The 14,844-nt window shown below is 38.6% G+C and overlaps 2 protein-coding genes across 2 annotated transcripts; one reads left to right on the forward strand and one right to left on the reverse strand.

The window, feature by feature from the left end:
* Positions 1-11: 11 nt before the first annotated feature.
* marchf5l (membrane-associated ring finger (C3HC4) 5, like) lies at positions 12-4,556 on the reverse strand. The gene is made up of 7 exons (XM_030150007.1): positions 4,405-4,556; positions 3,773-3,849; positions 2,395-2,597; positions 2,173-2,303; positions 1,897-2,068; positions 1,572-1,738; positions 12-1,363 (listed from the first exon to the last, which is right to left on the reverse strand). Exons 2-7 carry the CDS (start codon positions 3,799-3,801, stop codon positions 1,199-1,201), a joined length of 867 nt encoding a protein of 288 aa, XP_030005867.1. The 5' UTR covers positions 3,802-3,849; positions 4,405-4,556; the 3' UTR covers positions 12-1,198.
* A 562-nt stretch (positions 4,557-5,118) lies between these two features.
* On the forward strand, positions 5,119-13,082 carry actr1b (actin related protein 1B). Its single transcript, XM_030150006.1, has 11 exons — positions 5,119-5,306; positions 6,136-6,200; positions 6,323-6,398; positions 7,755-7,880; positions 7,986-8,110; positions 9,332-9,548; positions 9,636-9,728; positions 9,818-9,992; positions 11,242-11,303; positions 11,398-11,438; positions 11,536-13,082. Exons 1-11 carry the CDS (start codon positions 5,259-5,261, stop codon positions 11,636-11,638), a joined length of 1,131 nt encoding a protein of 376 aa, XP_030005866.1. The 5' UTR covers positions 5,119-5,258; the 3' UTR covers positions 11,639-13,082.
* Positions 13,083-14,844: the final 1,762 nt, after the last annotated feature.

The following is a 14,844-nucleotide window of genomic DNA, read 5'->3' on the forward strand; positions in this document are numbered from 1 at the left end:
AAAAGGGCACATTAGTTTTAGGAAAAAACTTTATTAGAGAAATCATAAAATGAAACATAGGAGTACAGGGCAGAAGGACAGTGTGCAATTAAAGACACAGTGCATGTTCACTTGTTCACACATGTTCACACACCAGAATACACTTCTCTTAACAAAAAGCCTTGTTTTGTCTGGCTCAGAGAATGGTTTACATTAAGGCCCTGCAATAATAAGTCTATTTTAGAGTTGCGCAATTTTTAAACTTTTTAAACCAAACAAATATCACCTTAAAAGTGTACTAATGTCCCGTGCTACCATGTGCATATCACAGCCCTGGACAGGATCCATCTCCAAGGCTGAGCAACTCTCCTTTTACACCACAGGATGAAGTGCAACAAGCTTAGTCTGTGCAAAACAACTGTGAAATCCTTGAACTGGGTGTGTGCTAGTTCTACAAACTATGTGAACATTTCACATTTCTGGCCACTCTCCTGAAAAGTGTGTACTTAGATCAAACTATCAAAAGTTCTGTCAAGAAGAGGTGCAGCAATTAATGTGCCTATCTGTGGTGTGTGTTAGCATTAGTGTTTACATAGTTCTAAGATCAAATACAAATGGACACAGTTCATAATACAGTAAGTCACCTGATAGTGTTCTCAGAGAAACTTGCAGGAGAATCACTCATCATAAAAAATATCCTGCCCAACCAAGTATTAAAATGTCTGGAAAGTAGCTAAAAGATGCAAACAAACACTATTTTTAATCAATTACATTAAAAATAGAATAAACGTGATTTATATGTTAAATAACCCACTATGACCAATTACTGGGCTACAAACCATTATGGCACTGCTGCAGACTAGAATCAGCTCATTACAACTGTATAACCCTTAAATTATGATCCAATATTTTAAGCATACAGTTTATTAACTACATAAAGCTTGTTTTGCTGGGGAAAACTGTTTCAGATAAGGCACATAACAGGAAGACCTTAAAAAGACTGGGTTAAGGCTCAGAAGTAATTGTTTTCTCACTTTGGGCTGGGGGTTATGGGTCAATACCTGGGCACTGGGGTCCATAACTTCATTGGTGAACAATGTGTGTTTAAGTGCTTAATGTGTTCTGCATTGTGTTTATGAGAACTGTCATTTAATAGCATCGTTTGCAGCTCCCTCTGTGACCCCCTCTATTTATCTGTGCTTTATCCACATTTGCTGAGCTACTCATTTCCACTGTCCTCTGTGTCCTCCCCTCCAGCTTCACTCTGCCTGTTTGCATCTTGTTCTGGGTAGTTGAGGATCTGCCGGTTTGCCTGGATGATGTATTGCTGCTGTTTGAAATACACTTTAAAAACTCCCTTGATCAACACAAACGCTATCCCGCCCTGTGAGAAAAGAAGAGCACAGAAAGGTCCCTTCATGAAAATGCACACAACAGTTGTAAGAAGCATGCCCTTGTTTTAGTATGAAAAATGGACAGTTGCTTAACTTGGCCTTCTTCATTTCTCTACTCTTTACACTAAAAAAATCTAAGAGCACACCATATTTAGTAACAAAACTTCTTCCATCTACAGAATGGATGCTCATGTTTACCAGTATAGTGCGCTGCAGGTTGGAAGACACTCTTCCAAACAGAAGCCTTCCCACAAGACTGGCGATGGAGGGGAAAATGAGAGCTCCACACAGAGTCCGGGACACAGAGAGGTGATCTCCAGCTCCATGACCATCAGCTGGGATGCGGGGCAGATAGCGGTTGGAACCTGAAGCAACATAAACACATTTGGTTAAAACTGATATTCAACAGCTGTTTTTTTTTTAAATCAACATATGTTTTCAATTCACTGCATTCTTATTGAAGAATGCTTGAAAACCTAAAAAATGACAATTCTTTTAAATTTTATTTGGATTATGTTTATACCTGGTGGGATTTTCCGCTTGTAGGAATATTTCTGCCACATTCTAACTATATAATCTTCCCAGCGGATCATCTTGCCCAGCACCAACACCACAGGAATGGTGGGAAGACCCATTAACAGGAATAGAGGGTCAGCCCGCTCCATCACATACAGACCCTTCTTATGTCCAACAACCTACATGTGAATATATATTTAGAAAAAAAAAAGTTTAAAAAAAAAAAGTGTGAAGCTCTGTTTTTATATTTTTTTCTGTTAAATTCATTGTGAATCTTCCTGACCTGCATAACAGTCACAGCTCCATATGTGACCGCTGACCAGTACACAGTGCCAACCACCACCCCCACAGCAGCAAAAGGACTGGCCCTGGACAAAGCCCTGTCTACCTGCTGCAGAAAATATGCCAACGGACCTGAAAAATGACATGATGACAAGATTGCTTATTGGAAAGTGGGAAAAATGGGTCTAGCTGTCTCATAGTGAATTTGTACAGTTTCACCTACCCATCTTGGGAAATACAATATGGTATTCAGTACCACACTGTGGACAACTGACCGCTCCTCCATTGTTTCCTTTTTGCTTCTCATCAAGCCACCTCTGCAGACAGGTCTGGTGGATCCATTTAGTACAGCCTTTACACCTGCATGGGCTCACCCACTCTGCACTGCGGTCATCCTTCTCTGTGGCAAAACACACCCAGCAGTGTCTGGGCAGCACACATATTGACACATTTACTTTACAGCAAACAAAGATACATTTCTCAATAGCCATTATGTCATTTCAAGTATGAAACAGTTGTACAGCTGTATAATTGATAAGGAAGTATCAAAAACGGGATCATTTTGATTGTAGTTTCCTTTGATTGTAAGAGTCTCCTGAGCAGAGTGGAGCACATAAAAACCAACCTGATCACAAATGATACTTGGACTGACTTTATATGATGCAATCATAGAGGAATTATGTAAACATGCCTTCCTGCATTTGTATAATATACAGCTAGAGTATAAGCCTGTGCTTACCATGGTAACTTCAAACTTATTGTTAACATTAGCAAGCTAACAAGCTGATAATGAAAAGGATTCCATGAACATGCTACCATAGGCATAATGATAAATTTATTAGAAGATATTAGATTAGCATGTCTGCATGTAAGGAATTAAATAACCTTATGTTAACATCCTCAGTGAAGCTAATGGGAGCATCCTTATTTTTGGAGGTTGGAACAACAAAGTTATTAAAATTCCACCTGAGAGAAACACAGCTGGCTGTACAAAAGTTCAAAGCAATCCATCTCAGCTGAGATATTTACACTAATTCTTAAATGCAAGCCTTGTTGAGGCCCCAGAGGTAAAGGTCAAAATGTCTCAAATGTCATCAGGCTTCATACTCTTTAGACAACAAATGACTGAAACGTCAATACATTATTTATTAATAAATGTTTAGATATTTCACTCTGAATCAAAGTGGAGAATGACTGACTTTTAGACAGCTTGGTTGCTATTAACTGAATCTAACAAAACACAAAGGGTTTCCTCTTAGATTTACCTAAAAAAAAAAAAAACAGTTTTAATCGGAAATACAGCTCAACACAGAGATTATTATACATGTTGGTCTATTAATCTATTAATTTGAAAGCCTTTATAGATAGATAGATAGATAGATAGATAGATAGATAGATAGATAGATAGATAGATAACAAAAGTAACAGTAACTTGTAACCCAATGAAATAGAAAATATGTTTGCAATGCTAGTACATCCAGGCCTACATAACTGCTAATAGATTTATGTCCTCTAGTATGATTAACTCCCTTGATTATTTCACTTCATGTAAGATACATAAATAAAACAGTCGGATATGCACTCAGGAGAAATGGTCTTACTTCTCAGGCTGCTCCTCAGCACTGGCCATGGTACTGGAGGGTCTCTGATCATAGATCCATCAGACTACAGCAAAGACCTGAATTAGGTAAATTAAATACAATATCACAGGGTTAGTGATTCCTACGAGAAAATACATTCACACAAGATTTGCACAGTTCTTTCCCATGATACTAATACAGTTCAAACTGACTTCATCCAAGTGAAGACGGGCATAAGCAGTCTGACCAATCTGTTGGTACTAATTTTGTCTCCCATAAAAACCTTAACCCTTTAGTCTTATATTTGTCCCCAAACGTGACCTGTGACAGACAATCTACACACTCCAACAAGCTTTAAATATCAGACTTAGGGTAGTAGTTAATAACCTGGAGTCAAACTGAGGTTTCTTGCGCAATAAAATAAAATACCCTTAATTACGTATTATCCAGGTGTTGAAAAAAGGTAAGGCTAGTTCTTCTTTTCCTAGGTACCGGGTCACATTAAATTTGTATGTCCCTGGAGTATGTCCCTAACTACAACGGTCATGCTAGCTTAGCGTTAGGTAACTTAAGCTAACCGATGGGTACTTTAATGTTTAGCTCGTAAAGGACTAAAGGCTGAAGTAACCAGTAATTCTCACAATTTTTCTGACCTATTTAGCTGATCTTCTAGATGAGCCCTGTGGTGTGCAGGTGAAAAGGACTCCTAACCAAAAAATAACGACACCATACATCCACATACGAGACTTAAATCAGTCCAGTGTCCATAGTCCGCACGTATTACGATCATGTGTTTGTTTTTTCTGACTTTCTGTCTAAGCCAGACAAGACCCGCCTACTGATACTTTTTACGGCTTTGCGATTGGTCACCGGCCCTGTGGGTTCTTGATGCATTCAGAGTTTGTAGAAAATATGGGAAAAAATGCTTTGGCTTTTCTTTTTATATGTAGACAACTAGCAACGAATTGGTGTTGTTTTTGACTCAGTATTTTTTTTTTATTTACTTGCTGTTGATTTTGCGTTAGTTTCAAGCCTTTGTCCTCTGGCTGTAGCTATGCATAAATATTGCTGTGCGGTAAGCGCTGCTTACTGAATAGATGAATAGCCAGTTTCATTTAATTGGGGTCCATTTCGGAAGTCGTAAGCGGTATCCAACGGGTAACCACAGTTTTGTCAAAGATGCTGGCGCTGTTTAATGACAGCTAGCAAGTTGCAAACGCATGGCCATTCTTTTGAAAACGATGATTGGTTCATTTTCCTGTCATATATCACATGTGTCTCCTAACACCCTATATGATTGGCTGATCTACGTGTCAATCAAAGCAAAAGCGCAGTGGCAACGTTGTTGTGGTAAAGAGGCGGTCCAAACTACAGCTCAGAGGAGCGGCGGCGTCGAGACTGCATAGTGCACAGTGACAGGGCGTTATCTTTTACATGATTAAAACACTAAACGGCCAGGAATACACATACAGATCGATAGAAATATATATTAAGAACCCAGTCCGTCATGGAGTCCTATGACATTTTAGCTAACCAGCCGGTTGTGATTGATAATGTAAGTATGATGATGTCATTCATCCACACCCAAGCCGAGGCCGCTGGCTGTTAACATTGGCTAACAGTTAGCTTTGTTAACTATTGTGTTATGGCTAACAGAAAATGAGCGTCGAGCTCGGCCAAACCTCATGTAGTATTCGGTTGTTACGAATATTCTAGTTTCGCTTACAAAACCTGTTATATTTGCCTCCGTTATCATTGCATGCAGCGATTTATGTGTCCAGCTGAAGTACTAGCTAAGACTGTTGCTAGCGCTCTGACCGGCTAGCTAAGGTTTTTCAAATTCCGAATGTTAGCTGTCTGTGATGCTAAGGGTACTGTAGTTAGAAACCTTAAATGGAAAATTTCTATCATAGCATGTTTAGATGTCAATAATAATAAGAGACTTACACAACGGATTACAGACCGTTAGAAGTAGCACAAGCAGTAGCTTTGTATTGATTGCTTGTACCTAAGTACACGGGTGCTAGCATTATTGTTATAAATGTACTAACAGCATGAATGAGCATGTTTGACATCAATGCTTTCTGTTGTTGCTGTATATATTTGTGTCAGCCTACATATAGTGATAATATAAAGCATATACAGCAAAGTCGTTCTTGAGAATAGGATATGTAGGGCACAGTGGTAAAGCTAGCAGGCGGGTGGGTGCCTGAGCATGAATTTGTGGACACGGGGCTGGTGACTGCTGGTGGCCCCAGGCTCTGTCTCATGACCTCCCTCTCTCACAGACACACACACACATCATACAGATTAAAACATTGCAATTAGTTCACATTTTATCCAGAGGTACTGGGCTGAATTATCATATGCTTATTTATTTTTAGGGCTCTGGGGTTATCAAGGCTGGTTTTGCAGGTGACCAGATCCCCAAATATTGCTTCCCTAACTAGTAAGTTTTCTTTGATTTTCTTGTTTAACATTTTGTATTGTTTTGTATTTTTAAGTTTCTCTTTCTTTGCAGTTTTACTCTTATTAGTCTGACTGCTTTGTTTCTGTGTGTGTGTGATACAGTGTGGGACGTCCTAAGCACGTCCGCGTGATGGCAGGAGCCCTGGAGGGAGACCTCTTCATTGGACCCAAGGCAGAGGTACCACAAAAATGTGTTTGTGTGTAGGACGGCAGTATTGGTGATCTATCATCATTCTAAAATATGAGCAGATACTACCAAAAGGCTGTTTTTCCCAGCACAGTGTTCAAAGTGTAGTCTGAAATATAACTGCAAGGTAAAAGCCTTACTGCTCACAATGTTGGAAGTGAAGATGCATCACACATTAAACTCTGACAGTACTCTTTGTTGTACTGTCCTGCATTTGGGAGTTAGATGAGAATTGTTTAATTGCAGTCAGTACCTGTCTTAAGTGTAAGTTTTATATTTCATATTAATTGTGCTCTGTGGCTCCATTGCATCTTTATAAGTGTGGTTGTGCAGGTGTTTGTTGCATCAGTGAAAGTATGTATGTATCTCTAAATGACATAATTGCATTGCCAATTCATAACTTCATATTTTCAGACCAAATATGGTTTCTCTTGTACACCTTATAGACCTAATAGATGGTAAAAAATCAGTATCATTACTCAAGCTGTTTTTAAATTCATGTTTATGCATAATGCTGTCTTTATAAATCAACTCAGCTGCTTGTAGAGCTGCACATAACGTTCATTTTAATTTTTGATTGCTTTTACATTATTTTTTACGTTGGATTCCTTTGACAGTCAACTGCTTCTTTCTGCCTTGAAATGTCAGAAAATAGTGAAAATGACAGGAAATGACATTTGTCCTTCTTCTATGAATTGTTAAAGTTAAGTTTTTTTAAGCCAGCAGTCCAAAACACCAATCATGTTACTGCAGGAATTAGACAAACATCGTATCACGTCTAAAAACCTGCAAATTGCAACTTAAAGCCCAAACACTGTTAACTTCTCACAGCAGGATGAATATGTTTCTACTGACTTTATATATTTGGATGTCTCAATTATTCCTGTTGAGTCAGTTGAGTTGAATGAAGGTGTCTCTTTGATCCTGCTACAAATCGTCTTTGTTTGTGGTATGCTCATTATGGGCATCAGGGTTTCCTCTACAGTATCAACATTTGGGTGCCTTTAAGTTACTCACATGCTGCAAAGAGAGATATCGTCACAAAGTGATGCTGTCAACTTCAGCTTCATGGTTTGAATGAGGGTTTAATCGCATCGGTCATAGTGATCTTAGTGACTGCTGACAGATCAGTTTTTATCAATATGGTTTCAGACCTCACATGTCCTCAGGCAAACAACAAATATAACTGTTATTTTAGTTGTGTTTTTTAAAGAAGCAGCTTTGTCTTAGCCATAAATGTACAAATTTAGAAGCTTGCAGGAAATGGCAACTTGATTTTAAAGCTGTTTGATTAGATTTTATAATGATTTATCATGTTTCTTTTTCTTCTTCCTCATCCACCTTTAGGAACACAGGGGCTTGTTGTCAGTGCGATATCCTATGGAGCATGGCATAGTGAATGATTGGAATGACATGGAGAGGATCTGGCAGTATGTGTATTCAAAGGAACAACTGCAGACATTCTCTGAGGAGGTGAGCTCTGTTCCTCCCCGTTCTGCTATAAGATGATAAATTGACATATTTCTCAAATGTGATATTAATGCATCTGTGATCATTTCTGTCGGTTGTCCTTTGTAGCATCCTGTCCTGCTGACTGAGGCTCCTCTCAACCCCAGCAAGAACAGGGAGAAGGCTGCAGAGGTGTTCTTTGAGACCTTCAACGTCCCTGCGCTGTTCATCTCCATGCAGGCCGTGCTCAGCTTGTAAGGATGCCTTCTCTCTTCTCACAAGCCTGTTGGACATAGACTTGTCAAAACATTTATGGCATGCTTGCAACTTTTTAGTGTCATCACTGTCACATTACTGCTGACAAACCACTAAACCAGGGCAGAAGTTGTGTTTGTGGTGAAGAATATGTTAAGTTATGCCTAGAAGTAAACTGTTTTACAGTCTTAGCAGAATGAAATATTATTTTCTTGTGATTGAGAAATTAGAAATTAATTAGAGTTCATTGTCATTGCATTCAAAAGAAATTATTAGATTTTGTGCAGTCTTCAAAAAGGTACGGCAACAAAAACTCACATGTATTCCAGACATTCATCCACACAACTAGTAGCATTCACACCCTGAAAGTTAGGGATGTCCAGATGTGATCTCAAGTATAATAATAGTTTAATAACCCATGAATAATAACTCCAAATTTAAATCAAAATGTCATTTTTAAAAAGTATTGGTATTGGGTCAGTATTGGCAAAACTAATAATATAAGAATTTGGATCGGATCCAAAGCAAAAAATCCAGATTGGGACATCACTACTGAAAGTTGCACACATGCAGCCAGTTTTTTAAAAAATGACAGTATAATTAGACTGACTTTTTGTTAACACTGCTTGTCGTATGCTTATTCACTTTAATGACTGTCAAATTTTTGTTTCAAAAGTATTCCACTTAATCAAAGATCAAAATGGTTGTAAATTAATTATCATTGCATCTCTAGTGGTTCTGTTATCGCTAAATGCTGGGTTACAGAGTTAGTTCTTATGTTGTGCTGTCTGATCACCATTTCAGTCAAACTATATGCCCTGAATAAAACTATCCAGTCAGGCAGCATTCAGGAAGGGAAGGCTGCTCAAGATATGTTATTAAACTAACTTTCACAAACCAATAGATGAATTATCACTCATTTCTGATGTGACAAGCTTATGTGTAGTTGGAAGTTGCTAAAAATGTCATTAGTACATGAATCCTTCCTGCCTAAACTAATTAGTGCAGTCAGGTGTTCACTCCAGGTGTACTGCAGTATTTGAAGACCCTGAACACCATTCTTGACCTTTGGATTTGCTAATGAGCACAGCATAACCTTTCTTAAATGCACTTCCAGACAGACAACAGTGACGGGCACATGAAGAGTTACCTCGGTGGTTAATAATTGGGAAGATGCTAATGTAGATATAAATGTGTTACCACTGTCCTGTTTCCTGCAGGTATGCCACAGGCCGCACCACTGGTGTTGTGTTGGATTCTGGGGATGGTGTGACCCACGTTGTGCCCATCTATGAAGGCTTTGCTATCCCTCACTCCATCATGCGTGTGGATATTGCTGGAAGAGATGTATCCCGGTACCTGCGTCTGCTGTTGCGCAAAGAAGGCTACAACTTTAATACCTCTGCAGAGTTCGAGGTTGTTCGCACTGTTAAAGAGGTGAGGTGGAAGTTTGGCATTGAACCTGGAGATTCCTTCAAGGGATGTTCTAATGAATTCTGGGTTTGTGTGTTTTTACCTTTCCAGAGAGCCTGTTATCTGTCTCTCAACCCCCAGAAGGATGAGACTTTAGAAACAGAGAAGGCACAATATGTACTGCCTGATGGAAGCACTTTAAATGTGAGTCAAACACAGACGTGTCTCAAACAGAGGTATATTTGAAGTGTATCTGTCTCATAACTGATTTGGTCATGTGAACTTGTTTACAGATCGGTCCAGCGAGGTTCCGTGCTCCAGAATTGCTGTTCAGGCCTGACCTGATAGGAGATGAGAGCTCAGGCATCCACGAAGTGTTGGCCTATGCTATCCAGAAGTCTGACATGGACCTCAGACGCACACTATTTTCCACCATTGTTTTGTGTGGAGGATCAACACTGATCAAAGGTTGGTGTTGAGTGGTGAAGGCAGTCATACAGACTAACGTTGCTTCTTTTCCAAAAGACCGAGTGTGTGTCAAGACTGAGGAGCAAGGATTAATGAGTTTATACAGTTAGTTGATTAAAAAAAATGCCAACCCTGTGCTTGCTGCAGAATTTTAGCACTGGCTGTTTGTTGAATAAAACATTTACTGAATTTCAATAATCCACACAGTCATTTTGGAGCTCAGATATCAGCATGAAGTTGACTACAGTCGAAATGTATCTGAAAGCAACATTTACCTTCTTCCTAAAAATCCTAAAGAGAACCAGCTAATGTAGGCCAGGCATTGATACACTGAACCAGTACTTTCTCTTTAGTATTATCACACACAGATACTGTACAGCACTTCATACTATGCTAGGCACTATGTTGGAACCAACATGAGTCAGCACACTGCTATTTCTGTAATATTTGTAGGCATTTGAAGTAATAGTTGAGATTACTACCGCTTTGGTTCTGTGTCTGCAGGACAAAGCGGTGTCACTACAGAGACATGAAAGCCGAACTGTAAGACTTGTAAGACCTACAATAGTCAAAGTTTGGATCAAAACTTTTGGAAAAAGTGAATTATTATTTATTTAGCCAATTAATCAGCTGCTTCTACACCCATACCAGGGAAAGAAGTTAATTATTAGAAAGTAGATATATGTTCAACAGGCCAAGTCAACTTAGATAAATTAATCAGTCTTGTTAGTGAACATCAAATTCCAAGTAATTTATTAATAAATCTGTAGATGCAGACACTAACCCTTAAAAAATTTAGAAAGGAGTGATTTTACTTTTTTTTTTTTTTTAAAAAAAACATTATTTCCCCTAAATTCCTTTATTTGAGAAGCTACTATCCAAAAGCCTAGTGCTGATTATTTAAAAAATAATAGTAGTTTGTGATTAATTTGTCTTTATCACATACTCTGTGTCTATAAAATAGGGATAGTTGGATCTGGTAATTGTTCATGGCCAAGTATCAAATTCAATATTCAGCATTTTATATATATTGCCATCTTTATTTATCCAATACTTACTACTCTTTGATCCTGTCCGTCATCTGATTTGTTAAATGTCGTGAGTAAAAGCCGATGTCACATTGAAATAAAAAAGTTCAGTGATTTTTCATTGTATTGATGCTGGAAATAACATATCCGCCGATCTGTGCAGAAAAGTCCTATCTACCTGTACATTCACTCATCAAAAATCATCATGTGATTTCTTATAGGCTTTGGGGAAAGATTACTAACTGAAGTCAAGAAGCTTGCACCCAAAGACGTGAAGATCAAGGTAGGCTTCGATTAGCATCGGGGGTTTTTTAGGTGTACTAGTCAGGAGCAAAGCCTGAAAGACATTTTGTGAAATGTTTTTTTTCTTTTTGCAGATATCCGCTCCCCAAGAGAGGCTTTATTCCACGTGGATTGGGTAAGAATTCAACTTCTTCTTTGCCGAACAGTTAGGATTGTGTACGATGTTGACATTAGACCAGATTTGTCAGCTGACTGTTCTCCCTCCCCTCCAGTGGCTCCATCCTGGCATCATTGGACACCTTTAAAAAGATGTGGGTGTCAAAGCGGGAATATGAAGAAGACAGAGCACGTGCCATCCACAGGAAGACCTTCTAGAAGGGGCAGACATGCAGGGATCGCCCCCAGAACTGCCCTCAAATCTCCCTTATCATACTGTCGGAGACTCCATATACTGCACCAGTCATCTCCGGGTACCTCTGCATTATCCCCTATCAACCCTTCAGCTTCTGATCCACTGTCAGCCTATGCTTTACCCCCCTCCCCCCTATCCCTCCTTTTTCATTCAGCTGTGTTGCGTCCTTCTCCCCTTATTTCCCCTGCTGGAAGCTGACGGTTACAGCACCCTCCTAAACATTCACATAAAGAGGGCCGTCAGGGTTTGTCAGAGGGCGATGATTAGCACTGTGGACTTTTACCCCAGGCCATGCGTTATTATGATTTAGTCCACATTGAAGTATTCATATTGCTCTCTTGCCTACAAAACCCTGCAAGGTGTAAAAATGTCATGAAATGTCAATAAACGTGAATGTTCTTTTTTTTTCTCTCTTTTGCTACTGTTGAAATTTCCATTCCAAACCGAAGACGTAGGTTTTTATTTGATGTCCGTTTTATAGGCTTTTTTTTTTTTTCTTCATTTTTTAAGTTGTACTCGGACATGGAGTAGCTTCTTTGAAACTAAGATTTTAAGTACTATAGCAGTGTATAGTGCTAGTGAGCAAAAAGATAACCACTGTATTATATCAGGCCTGAATTGCACACGTATCATCTTTAGTGCAAGTGAATGCGGTTAATGAGATCGTTAAACTGACTAAAGTCACCTCTTATTGTTTGTCCTTACCAATGAAATGTCTTTCCTTAAAAAATGACATCCTACGTTGAGTGAGGTCTGTCAGCTTTTTGTCTCTGCTGACTTTATTAAAAGCAGGAGATGCCTTGATTTTCATTTTTGAAAATCCATCATTGGATTGGATCATCCACGTTTACAGCAGTCGAAATGCACACTTTATTGTTTTTGTGCAACATTCAACTGATAAATGATTAAAACAAAAAGCTGTCTAACTTGCCCCCTCTTTGCGTTGCATGTCAGTTATATGTGTACAGTTGAAGATGTCCACAATCAGCCACAAAGACATGAGGCCAGGCTCTGGAGTCTGGATGAAAAACACTGAGAGGCCACAAGAATCCAAAATGGCTGATAATGTTTTTGTATCATTCTCCCCCTTGTCCCCTCTATATACTAGTAATACTCTGGGTCTTATGATTTCCACGCATCTCAGTGGCAGTGAAGGGGTCATGTCGCACCTGTGTCCGCCTTACTCTTGGTGCGCCTGCACCAGAGCGTCCACATCTGCTTTTGGGTGTTTTTAAAAAAATTAAGGTTGTAAAACGTCATCAGCCTTGTGTACAGTGGAATGCTTTTCAGAAACAACCACCACACAAAACCATAGGATAACAAACTAAAAATGTACAATACTGTTTATTCAAGTGTTTGCTTTTACTTTTCGTAAATTCAATATAATAAATAAGTTAATGGCTGCTGCTTTGGTGTCTTTTCATTGATTTAACATCTGTTTTGGGGCTTAAGGGTAGAGGAAAAAGTCTGGTTATGCTATCAACGCCTGCACAGCCATAAACATGGTATGAAATATGGTGCAGTTGTGTTGGACTGGGTTGTATGCACACAAGGAATAAAAATAATGGAAAACTAGCAATATTTATTGATTTGATTTAGTGATTTATTCTGAACATGCAATGAAATTTAACATGTGAATGAATAAAACATGAATAAAAACACAAAAATCAACAATCAAGACAATCTTAGAAGAACAGCACAATAGTTTCATTTACATGCCTGAAAAGGGGTGGAAAGAAGTGCAACTAAGACTTAGATAAGGAGTCTATTTGGTTATCCACCGTCTGCTCTTTACCTGTAGCTAAACTAACTCAGGCCTACACGCTCCTCTCATGTTAAGACCTTCTTAACTGAAGCTCAAATGGGTTTTTAAGCACATTTACAACATTGCTTTGTTGTCTCATAAGTCATATGATGTACTGGATGTCAGCATGATCACAGCTCTGTCTTTACTTGTGTGTAAGTGTTGTTTGTTAGTACTATTTATATAGCACCATGAAATTATTCTGCCTTGTCACACTTACATTTTGTCTTTTTTTTTTTTTTTTGTATGAGCACAAATCAAGCGAGACTAACATGAGCCACCACTTGTGCTGGTTTGCAACAGAAAGGAGCATTTGACTGTAATTTTCTGGCCTCATTTACTGTAAAGTCTATTTAAAAAATGACTTGACTTTTATCAGGTGTCTTAATGCTCACATGGAGCATGGATTGGGTAAAAGCGAAATCTAATGGGAAAAAGTCAGTGACATTCCTGGCAGAAATAATACCATCCTTGACCACCAGATGTCAGTGTAACAACAGCAGATGGAAGCTCTAAAAGAATACCATGAAGGTGTTACATGATGCTCACTGGGGTTTATATAACAATACTGATCTAGTACTATAACATAAACAGGAAAAGCAAACATGTCATCTATTTGTTTACTTCTCTCACCTTCTCACTTCTAAAGTGTTTTTTTTCTCACTTTGAGTCTATAGGAGCTGTGATGTGGGAGGGAGGCTTATGCCTGAGGAAAAGTATCTGAAATGTTCCACATAAAATGTTTTTTTTTAAGTAATTTTCCTTTGTTAAATATAGTGTTATGATACAGTGCAAAAACAGTGTTAAATATATGCGTGAAAACCCAAACTCCTATTTATATACGGTATCACCTTAAGCTTAATAATTTACACAAGTGGATAACATTACACTTAAGCTGATGTTCGTTTTGTGCACGCTGTTTGTGTGACAGTATACAAAAGTAATCCAGGATGACTATGACAGTAAGCAGGAGCACAAACCAAATCTGCATTAATCCTCTAGATTGTCATTTCTGCATCTTCTGTTCAACAACTTTACCCATATATACATATACAAAGGGAAAAAACTCCTGATTAGAACACAATATTTAATATTGAAGGAAGAAGAAAACCAATGACTGATGACAGATTCTTTCACTGATATGACTTAAGTATACACTCTGGTACTAAGAAGCAGCAGTTGTCCACCTTTTAATCCACCTGTTTCTCCCTCTCGCTGATCCCTGTCACCTTCAAACCCCTATTATTAAATAAAACACACACACAGGCTGTAATGAGTTTCAACAAAGACACAATGGGAAGCTGTTTGGAGAAAAAATGCATTCATTTACCGCACGGATAATAAGCTAAAGGCAGCTTCCTGATT

The sequence above is a fragment of the Sphaeramia orbicularis genome, chromosome 12, assembly GCF_902148855.1.
Source record: "Sphaeramia orbicularis chromosome 12, fSphaOr1.1, whole genome shotgun sequence".
Taxonomy (NCBI): domain Eukaryota; kingdom Metazoa; phylum Chordata; class Actinopteri; order Kurtiformes; family Apogonidae; genus Sphaeramia; species Sphaeramia orbicularis.

Excerpts from the sequence above, each read along its gene's own strand:
- marchf5l (XM_030150007.1), bottom strand. The coding sequence starts at position 3,801 with ATGGCCAGTGCTGAGGAGCAGCCTGAGAA. Across the intron at positions 2,598-3,772 it reads GCTGAGGAGCAGCCTGAGAA|ACACTGCTGGGTGTGTTTTG; the intron begins GTAAGACCATTT and ends TGTGCTGCCCAG. Across the intron at positions 2,069-2,172 it reads GAGCTGTGACTGTTATGCAG|GTTGTTGGACATAAGAAGGG; the intron begins GTCAGGAAGATT and ends ATTCACATGTAG.
- actr1b (XM_030150006.1), top strand. The coding sequence starts at position 5,259 with ATGGAGTCCTATGACATTTTAGCTAACCAGCCGGTTGTGATTGATAAT. Across the intron at positions 5,307-6,135 it reads AGCCGGTTGTGATTGATAAT|GGCTCTGGGGTTATCAAGGC; the intron begins GTAAGTATGATG and ends ATTTATTTTTAG. Across the intron at positions 9,549-9,635 it reads TTGTTCGCACTGTTAAAGAG|AGAGCCTGTTATCTGTCTCT; the intron begins GTGAGGTGGAAG and ends TTACCTTTCCAG.